Here is an 11,239-nt window from a genome sequence, read left to right as displayed (position 1 = left end):
ATTCATTTCATAAGAATCTGAGCGTAAGGCAAAAGGTCATAACAGAAAGTGGAAGGAAAAGTAAAACTACTAGAAATGATGTCTATTGTTCTATTTTATCCCTTCCGGTGCACCCAGATTAATCATGAACACGCAGACATGACTGATGGATGATTTTTGTTCTTCCCCATTTGATCTCCTCTGACCTAACATATAGAATATATACAATTTGTCACATAAATGAATATGTAATTTTTTTTATCTAGTGCATATGCCGCTGTTCTCCTGAATCCGGCGATATTATTCTTTTCTTCCAGCGCCTCACCATTCCTGAAATATGGGCCTCTTTTTCCTGTATATAAATCAAGTATTTTTTTAGCCAAGTGGGCGTGATTCGTAACTGTTCTCTACAGGTGTTTCCATGGTGACCACACCTACTTGGTAAACAAGACTAGATTTGCACATGCAAAAGAGGGGGCAGTATCTCTGGAACAGGGAGACACTGGAACACTTGAATTTTTTGTGAATCATTGCATTTTTAAAGTATTTTTTTCTAGCCATGTTCTCTTGAACCGACAGTTCTCCATAGAACTTTATGAGAACCAACTGTCAACTCCTACAGCAGGTAGAAAGAAGCAAATTTATCCAATAAGATAGATTACAAAGTTGCTTATTTTTACATGTCCTATTTAATATTCTGACTGTTAAAAAGTCTCAAATGAGTGCAGAACTTTTACATTTACAAAAAATGTCCATAATTTATTCCCGGCTTCATCCCCCAGTTAATAAAACTACTGTGATATTGCTGGAACTAACGCCGTTTCCACTCTCCATCCCTTCCTAGGATCCATTCACTACAGTTGTCAGACTCCGGTTGGTATCAATGTGCAGTTGAGGGCGAAAATGAGAAAATCTTATCTGAATCAGCGTTCCTGCAATTGGAAGGTGAGATGTGGCTTATCTATTCATGTCAAATAAAGAGAATTATTTATTTTTTTTATCTTAGATTGTTTCTAACTGTGGCCGATCCCTTTCTGTTAGACGGATCCACTAAGGATAGAAAAAAAACTATAGTTGTTTTTCGTTTAAAAAAAAATACCAAGGTTTAACTTGCCTTTTTAGATTAACTAGATTGTCAGTACTTCATTTTCCTACAGCTCCCCCGCAGGTGAAATAAAGTATTACACTGGAACAATATTTAGTTCCCACAATTTTGATCTAATGCATATTTCAAATCTTTGAGATGTATTAAAAAATTAAAAATGTTTCCAAGCAGCTAGACCCAGATTGCTGTATAGGTTCAAGGTTTTATCAGCATTCTTCACATGTACTTCCCTCAGATCTGAACATTCATCCTTGCACCACTTCATAGTTAAATATTTGTATTACTCATGCTATTACAATCGTGGCCAGAATGAGTCACCCCAACATGGAGAGACATATGACTTGGCTTATGCTGAGGAATATTCTCTTTTTAGGTGGATTAGATTTTTCCATTGCAAAAAAAACTCCATTTATCAGAAACGGTAGAGCCCTGTCTTCCTCCATGTTAATATGGCCTTAAATTACTAATATATTTTTATGTTTTCTTATGCCCAGGTCTGCCAATCTTCACCGATGAACCACAGGACACACACGTCTACGCCAATGTGCCTTTTAACATCAGCTGTGATGCTCATGGTCCTCCTGGGCCTGTATTTGTGATATGGCTACAAGACGGCCTACCTCTGAACTCCCTCGTAGATGAGCTGGCCTCCACACCTTCCTTGCTGCACGTGAAGGGTAAGAAGAGACCTGTCGAGAGGACTTGGTTGTGTCTTTAGATCTATATCTTGGAGATGTTATTGGTTTATTGAGTAGTGTGTTAAATTTGGTACAAATATGTCTCTTCCAACTCTAGCATTTTATGAATTCTATGAAAGAGAACCACATAGTCACATCCATAACCCTGACCGGTCGCTTATTGGTATGCCCACAAATAGTGGCCATTACAAAGCTCCTCACTATTCCTACACAAATAGATACCCCATTTTATTTTGTGCCCTCCAAGCAATATAATGGCCCCTCCAATGCCCTTCACACAATATGATACCCCCATAATGTCTCTCCAAAACATTTTGAGGCCTCCATAGTGCCCCTCGCACCCAACCCCTACAGACTAATCCAAACACATGATGCCCCAACAGTGACTCCCTACATAATATGATGCCCTACCGTGCCTCGCCACATAGTATGATGGCCTTTCAAAATGATTCCCGCCCCACACGCATTATGTAGCATTCACAGTGCCCCCACACAGTATAGTGCTTCCAAAGAATGATGCCCCCAAATTGCCCCTCCATGCAGGATGACCCCACAGCATGATGCCCCCACAGTAGCTCAAACAAAATGATGACCCCACAATACCCCCAAAACAATGAGGGGCATCCCAAATGGTATTAAGTCACCTGTGCCCCACACACATTATGCTTCCAATGCACCTCACATGGTATGATGCCTCTTCAATGCTCTTTACACACTATGAAGCCTCCAGTCATGCCCCCGGGCCTCACACATTATGATGCCCCAATTTCCCCTTTCCTTTCTAATATGTTACCCCTCCACTTCACTCAACTGGCAAATAAAAACCTTAACCTTGGTCCCACGATGAGAGGAGCAGGTCTGTATTCTGTGGTTTGTGTGACCTGGCGATGTGTGACGCCATTGCACCTCCTGCACAGAGTCTTACATGGCACATGTGAATGGTGGAGAGAACAGCTAATGGCTCCCTGCTCCATTATAGTCGGCTGTATTTGAATCCTAATGATACAGTTGAAATTGGGACATGCCACCTACGTCCCATGACAGCACCTCAAATGTGGATCTGCCCTACTGGATCTGGAACACTTAGCCCCTCTGGCAACATGGTTTTGGGTACAATGGCCACCTTCGCACCTTCTCTCGATACCTTGACTCAGTGCAGTTTGAGACATCATCCATAATGTCATCACTGTACCAAGTCCTTCTTAGAGAAATTTCTGGAAGAAATAAAAATAGCTAATAGCTAAAAAAATAAGGACGTCTCCTCCAAGAACTTTGTGTTCAGAATAATTTGTTTTCTAAGATCTGATCATTACAAAATAAATTTCCTTGACATTCCACCAACGACTGAAAGTTCCTCGCTGTGTATTTTGACGGCTACTGTTATTTTTATCTTTTTTTTTGTTATCAAGAATACAAAAGGCTTTGTCTACAACTTGCAACTTTCTTCAGATGCTACACAGCAAGGTCGTGAGTTCAGGCGGCTTCTGGCGGTTACTTTTTTCCAAAAAGAACATTTATTTTGCAATTTTGTCATAAATTTGACACCTCAGTTGGATTGGTACAAGTTCTGTAATTATAGCTTGCGTATGTCAGGTGTGTCGAAATAATTTTGACCTTTTTTCCAGATGAGCTCAGATGTCTAGGTGCAGACAGTAACATTTTTCTTCTAACTCTGACGATTGTTTATGTGAGTTTTCAAGGCCAATTAATTTAAGATGCCAGCCTCTCAGTGTCTGGCGATGCAGATTATATTTTACGTGGGCAGTTGTGGTCCACGTGGGCTACTGCTCTACAAAATGCTGCTTCACGTCAGCCAAAAGTTTCTCCTTAACTCTGTAGAAATTTAACTTTGCGGGAATGTAATAATAAAATTAATAATAAAATACAATAAAGGAGAAGAACTTAACGGAACTCACCACGCTGCGTAAAGAACTGTATATCACAGGAGAGAGTTACATGATGTAGGATTTGGTAACAACTGTTTCGCATTTACTTATGCTTCATCTGGCTTCATCAAAGGGTCAGATGAAGCTTAAGCGAACGCGAAACCGCTGTTGTCCAGTCCAACACCATGTAACCCTCTCCTGTCATATACACTTGTTTGGGAAATAAAGGAAGTTTTTTATGCAGCCTTTTGGGTGCCGTAATTCCTTCTATTTTTTCATTATACTTTGTCCATTTCTATTTAAGGAGCACCGCCACTACTTTTTCCTTCTAGCTCTAGCACATCTTATTATCCCACTGATGTTAGTGTTTGGTGCCTAGCGCTAGCTTCTATTTTTTTGGACTTTGTGGAGCTGTAGTTTATGCAAGAGGAAAACATCAAAGCAACAGAAAATCCCAACCTGTCCTGTTAACTTTTACAAGACATCAGATGTTGAGCAAGAGATTGGCAACTCCACAGATAGACATTTTTGGATTATTGTGGACCATGGCCAACACATTGGCAGATGCCAGCAAATTGTTTTTTTTTTATACACAAGCTATTGATAGACATCTTTGACACTGTCCTATCTCAAAAGGAACAAGCATTTTAAAATCTAATATCCTGATCTTAATCTCCCCTGATATCTGCCCTCTTGGTTCTGTGATGGGCTCCAATACATTAGATTCTTGGCCGGACACACCAACATTAAAAGGGCTATCTTATCTGATTAAGCTATCTTAATCCTACGAAGGCTGGGTGATGAAAGTGTGATCTCTAGATCACCAGATAGTCAACCTCATAGGCTTTGAATGAAGAGGCAGAACCCATTCTTGACCATCACTCCAATAAACTCCTCGTAATTGTGGTCATAGGTAAATATAGGACATTTGGGATCTCTGTTGTAGGGGAATCAGTTGGGGGTTTCCATGAAATTATACAGTATACAGTGCCTTGCTCCCTGGAACTTTTCAACCTTTTCGTACATATTATGCATCAAACATAAATGTAAATTTTTGTTGAAGAATCAACAACAAGTGGAACACAATTGTGAAGTTGAATGAAATTTATTGGTTATTTTAACTTTTTTGTGGAAATTCAAAAACTGAAAAGTGGGGCGTGCAATATTATTCGGCCCCTTTACTTTCAGTGAAGCAAACTCACTCCAGAAGTTCATTGTGGATCTCTGAATAATCCAATGTTGTTCTAATTGCCTAATGATGACAAGTATAATTTTTGAAGCACAGAGAGAATTATGAAGACCAAGGAACACAACAGGCAGGTCCATGATACTGTTGTGGAGAAGTTTAAAGCCGGATTTGGATAGAAAATGATTTCCAAAACTTTAAACATCCCAAGGAGCACTGTGCAAGTGATCATATTGAAATGGAAGGAGTATCATACCACTGCAAATCTACCAAGACCCGGTCGTCCCTCTAAACTTTCATCTCAAACAAGGAGAAGACTGATCAGAGATGCAGCCAAGAGGCCGATGATCACTCTGGATGGACTGCAGAGATCTACAGCTGAGGTGGGACAGTCTGTTCATAGGACAACAATCAGTCGTACACTGCACAAATCTGGCCTTTATGGAAGAGTGGCAAGAAGAAAGCAATTTTTCAAAGATATCCATAAAAAGTGTCATTTAAAGTTTGCAACAAGCCACCTGAGAGACACAACAAACATGTGGAAGAAGGTTCTCTGGTCAGATAAAACCAAAATCGAACCTTTTGGCAACAATGCCAAATGATATATTTAGAGTAAAGGCAACACAGCTCATCACCCTGAATACACCATCCCCACTGTCAAACATGGTGGTGGCAGCATCATGGTTTGGGCCTGCTTTTCTTCAGTAGGGACAGGGAAGAAGGTTGAAATTGATGGGAAGATGGACAGCGCCAAATACAGGACCATTCTTGAAGAAAACCTGTTGAAGTCTGCAAAAGACCTGAGACTGGGATGGAGATTTGTCTTCCAAGAAGACAATGATCCCAACTATAAAGCAAAATCTACAATGGAATGGTTCACAGATAAACGTATCCAGGTGTTAGAATGGCCAAGTCAAAGTCCAGACCTCAATCCAATCGAGAATCTGTGGAAAGAGCTGAAAACTGCTGTTCACAAACGATATCCATCAAACCTCACTGAGCTCGAGCTGTTTGCCAAGGAAGAATGGGCAAGAATTTCAGTCTCTTGAGGTACAAAACTGATAGACATACCCCAAGCGACTTGCAGCTGTAATCACAGCAAAAGGTGGCGCCAGAAAGTATTAAGTTAAAGGGGCCGAATAATATTGCACGCCCCACTTTTCAGTTTTTGATTTTCCACCAAAATTTAAAGTAACCAATAAATTTCGTTCACCTTCACAATTGTATTCCACTTGTTGTTGATTCTTCACCAAAAATTTACATTTGTTATCTTTATGTTTGAAGCAGGATATATGGGAAAAGGTTGAAAAGTTCCAGGGAGTCGAATACTTTCACTGTATGTATCACCTATCCTGTGGTTGTATTTGGAACACCCATTGATTCCAAAGTGTATGTGCAGTCCAAGTCTCTATCAAGATAGAAATTCTGAAAGTCCAAAGGAGGAATCTGGTCGTGAATGGTGAGGAACATATAGTTGTTCCTGCAGTAATACCCAAATGAATGATCTAGTTGACAAAATTGACAGACCAGTAACGTCCTAAGGTTATCACGTAGTGAGATCCCTAATTTATGCCCTATTGTGGGCACCTGAGAGGGATGAGGAAATGTATGGGAGGGATGTTAATAATTAGGCTCTTCAGGCTGAAAAGGAGTCTGTGCTCATCGGTTCTCTATTAAGTCCTCCCATTTGGTAGTTGTGTTCCAGGGACTTTTCCATTATGATCCTATTCTTAGAACTCATGCATTTGTCTGTTTTGAAGGGGAAATTCACTATTTCCACTGACATATGTCTTAAAACATTGAAGGAAGCGAAATTTCTGCAGCGTTGGCAAAGGGAAGAGAGTTAGAAACCAAATGTAAACCAGAAGCCATCATAAGGGTAAAAAAAACAAAGAGATCCTCAAAAAGACATAACCTGGGACTAAAAACATTTCATCACCAGAGGTTACTAAAAGATAGAATTGATATATTTTTGAGGAACTTTCAAAAGGAACCTAAGTTACTAAAAACTTTCATTAGCTTTAGTTTAAAGAGAACCTTTCACCAAATTTTTTATGTTGAGCTGAACTCACAATGCAATAGTGGCTGCAGAGCGGAATAAAACGTTTTTTGTTTTTTTGTTTTGCCTCCCAGTTTTAGCGACATTCGTAATCACATTGTTTGACACCTACTGAGTTAATTTTAGTTAAGTCCAAATGGGTGTGATGCTTTCACTGGGGGTGTGCACTTCTGCCTGTATGAGTTGCTATTTGACAGCATCCTCTCGGACTTAAAAAAAAATACTCTGCTCTGCAGCCACTATGATATTGTCTGTCCTGTTCAACATGAAAAAATTGTGCAAGTTCTTCTTTAAAAGTACTGTACAAAATTAGAAACATGGCTCTTTTGTCTTTTTCTCGTTCTTTTCTTTTCTTTCTTTTGTCTTGTTACTTCATTTCTTTTTTCAAGATTTGATACATGGCACCTTCCTTCTCTCCCTCCCTTGCTTCCTTCCTGCCTTGGTTCCCTCTTCTCACTTTCTCTTCTTTCCTCCCTCTCTCCCTTTCTCCATCGCCTTTCTTCCTTCCGCTCTATAGCTACTCTGTTTTATTTCTCTCTGCAGCCACCATGACATCTCTTCCTTCCTCCCTTCCTTACTTACTTACTTTCTCCCTCCCTTCTTTCCTCCCTCACTCCCTCTCTTCTTTTCTCCCTCACTCCCTCTCTTCTTTTCTCCCTCACTCTCTTTCTTCCTTCCTTCCTTCCTTCCTTCCTTCCTTCCTTCCTTCCTTCCTTCCTTCCTTCCTTCCTCCCTCCTTCTCTCCCTTCCTTTCCTCCTTCCTCTCTCCCTTCCTTCCCTCATTCCTCCCTTACTCCCTCCTTCTCTTCCTTCCTTGCTTCCTTCCTGCCTTTGTTCCCTCTTCCCTCTCTCCCTCCCTGCCTTCCTCCCTCTCTCCCTCTCACCTTTCTTCCATCTTGTTCCTTCCTTCCTGTGGTATTGAAATTCAGCCCCAATCACTTCAGTGGAGCTGAAGGTCCAGGGGGACATTAGGGGCATTGTCCTCTCCACGTAACTGATGTAGCACACTAAACATAAATGTCCAGGATGTTGAACTTTTGAGCTTCAACAATACAACGTATGATAATACAGCGCCCCAGGGTCCTGGTCGTTGCAGTAATGTCATTTTCCTCTAGGGGAGAGTGATATTACGTTTGGAGGCAAAGAAGGACAACTGCATCCAGGTATCACAAACATGCAACACATTTCACACTCCAGGCCACCAGGGGGAGCTCTGCTCCTATTTATTAGGTCACTCCTCACATTGGTAAAACTGGTAGCCTGGAGAGGAAGTTAGTGAGTTGTTGGCTGAGCTCCGCTCAGGTAGTTGGTCCCTGACAGGGGTCGGATCCTGTCAGAGATCGAGGAGAAGGACATGGGGCAGTGCCTGCCCTAAGTGCAGCAGCTCCTAGAAAGAGACACTGAAGGAGAACTATATTGCAGAGAGGGTGAGAAGAAGTCGTAGCAAAGGATTGGATACCAGGAGGGTAACAGCCCTACACAGGCTGCCTCCTTCTGAGGCGCAGGATTCCAGTAGCCGGAACACCGAGGGAGCAACGATCCTTTATGCCTTGCTCCAGAGACCGTCAGGACAGCTAATTTCACGTTACCTGCCCACCCTACACCCAGGAGACAAGGTGGCACCCCTTAGAGGCTGGAGCATGACAGAGTCCCTGTAAAACGCCTCAAGCCACCGGTCATATGGGTTTGTCCTATCCATCTGGGGGACAGAGAGAGAGACATTACATCTACAACATCTGTGAGGACCTTATGAGAAGCTTAGCAGTAAGGGACTACAACACCAAGGTGCTAGAAGAAGACTACTGATTTCCACCTGGACAAGGGGACTCTGGACTTGCCTCCAAACCAGCTGGACTCTCCCTACCCTGTGGTCTGGTGCTCTGGACTGTGGATGCTGAAACCACCAGTAAAGGTAAAGAGACTGCAACCTTGTGTCCTCGTTCTTCACTGCGCCTCTCACCATCCACCATCTACACTTCGGGAAGCCCTGTGGATAAACTTCACCTGTGGGAAGGTATACCATCTAGCTGCCATAACATCACCCCAGCAGACCCCTTAAAGGAGCATCAGTCTCCCTGACCGAATACCACAGGTGGCATCACGAAAACTTCCCCTTTAAAGACCTTTCCCTTTGAGCACGGACGTCCCAAGGGCCACGGACTGCTTCAGCCACCGTGACATCTCCCTGTGAGCTGAAGGACCCGGTACCGAGTACCCCACTGCCCTTGTTGGCTCTCCAATAACAATCTAATGAACTTCTCATAATAAAACAAAAAAGCACAGACTAACTCCTAACCCAATTACCAATTTTCACATGCTCTTCTGCAGCGTCCATGGCAAATCCCTTTTCTCTAATCTTAGAGAGCTTTGTCATATGGGCTTCCATTAAATTATTACGGTTCATTTACATCATTACAGTATAGGAAACCCATGCCGAAAGTGGAAATTTGGTTGGAGTCCATGGCCTGAGAGACAAGAGAGCAACGAGCCGCATGATGTAAGCTGCAGTAAGATTTCGCCCATGTGATAAGTAATTTCACATTCTATATTTCTGTGAGGGCAACTTCTCTACACAGAAGAAATGGTAAATGTGTTATCACTGGAGGGCTGGGAGCCCCATCAATCATGAGAAAGCCTTGTGCGAATAGAGCTGAAATGAGCATGTGCGACCACCACTAAACAGTGAGTTGATCAGCGTTCGCACATACTCACTACACTCCATTCACATGTTGGGATTTTGGAGCTCCTGTTCTCATGATTGCTGGAGGTCAGACTCCCAGCGGTCATGCATTTATCAATTATCCTTTAGATGATGGTTCTGTAAAGAGTTTTGCAATCCCAAAGCCCTAATGATGATTTCGTTATCCCAGGGTGGAGAGCATCTATAGCCAATATGTTATCAGTAAATCACAGGCAGCAGCGCTGGCCGACGGTATTATATAACCGCTCAGTACGATGATAATAAGTTCTCCTCCATACAAGACGTCATTGGGTTGACCACAAGGCAGCTGTGTTGTTGTCTCTATTCCTCCGTCTGGTGAGGGTGGAGGCTGCAAACCGAGGTCTGATCAATTCCAGATGCCAAAGTCCCTTTGCAACACATCTGGCAGAGAACTGGGGTCCTGGTGCCCAGATGAGGACAGATTAGTGATCGTATTGCCCCCAGGAGGATTTAGGCAGTTTCCAATGTCCAGTACAGGTGTGGGATGATGTGGGGTGATTTTTAGATGTCAGCTCGCTCGGCCCCATCGGTCTCCCCTCGTCCTCTATACATCCCTGCGCTCCCCCTTCATACCCCTCACTCATTGTCTGCTGCACATTCCTCTCTCTGTGGTGTTTTCACTCTCTGTCTCACGCTCTCTGGGCAAACAGCTCTTATTAAGAGCATTTCCTTCCAGCTAAATTTACACACAGCCGATTGCTGCTTGTTATTAAGGCACCAAAATAAAATAAATTAACCCACAATTTTCTGCACACAAATGATGCATCTACCTGCAAGGCACGTCCAGCGGTGACCAGCGCGGGAACACCAAGCCTGTAGGACCAGTAGGCCCTGGTGCAGAAGTTTTGCTTGGGCCCCACTGTGTAGCACCTGCCTGTCATAGCGGCCAGCTGCAAACTGCACATATCTTTCAGCTGCGTTGCCAATGTAAGCCTTTGTAACTGGTCAGTGGCCATTTAAACCGACCATCTGATGTCTATGGGGGCCTCTCGAATCACCCCTGACAGTCATGTAGAGTAAAGCATCGGGCTGTTAAACTTTCAGTTGGAAGAGACAGAAGCCTGCTGAACAAATGGTCAGCCATCTCGTTTGCATGGCCAGCTTTTTCTACGTCCCTGGTGGTCTGGGGCAGTTAAGGACGTAATCCCAATCATTGAGTGAAGGACAATGATTGGGATTAGCGTCAATATCCCTGGTAGTCTAGGGCAATAGTTGGGGTAAATGTCCATATGCTTGGTGGTCTAGTGCATTTGAGGGGTTAGTATCTATATCTGTGGTTGTCTAGGGTACTGATCGGAGTTAATATTGGTATCATCGGTGGGCTACGGCAGTTGAGGAGTTTGTATTTATATACCTCTAGGTCAAGGCTACTGATCGGAGTTAATATTGGTATTTTCGGTGGGCTACAGCAGTTGAGGAGTACTGATTGGAGTTAATATCTGTATCTGTGGTGTTCTTAGGCAGTTAAAGAGTTAGTACAGGTCCTTCTCAAAAAATTAGCATATAGTGTTAAATTTCATTATTTACCATAATGTAATGATTACAATTAAACTTTCATATATTATAGATTCATTATCCACCAACTGAAATTTGTCACGTCTTTT

At 42.6% G+C, this 11,239-nt stretch overlaps 1 protein-coding gene across 1 annotated transcript in view; it reads left to right on the top strand.

The window, feature by feature from the left end:
* AXL (AXL receptor tyrosine kinase) overlaps positions 1–11,239 on the top strand; it is a 120,863-nt gene that overhangs the window by 51,156 nt on the left and 58,468 nt on the right. The window contains exons 3-4 of the mRNA XM_069746639.1: positions 824–924; positions 1,579–1,761. Coding sequence (XP_069602740.1) covers positions 824–924; positions 1,579–1,761 — 284 coding nt within the window. The remainder of the gene's footprint in view (positions 1–823; positions 925–1,578; positions 1,762–11,239) is intronic.

This window comes from Ranitomeya imitator, chromosome 2 (genome assembly GCF_032444005.1).
Source record: "Ranitomeya imitator isolate aRanImi1 chromosome 2, aRanImi1.pri, whole genome shotgun sequence".
NCBI classification, from domain to species: domain Eukaryota; kingdom Metazoa; phylum Chordata; class Amphibia; order Anura; family Dendrobatidae; genus Ranitomeya; species Ranitomeya imitator.
The sequence above is the reverse complement of the archived record's forward strand: the minus strand, read 5'-3'. Positions and strand labels throughout refer to the sequence as shown.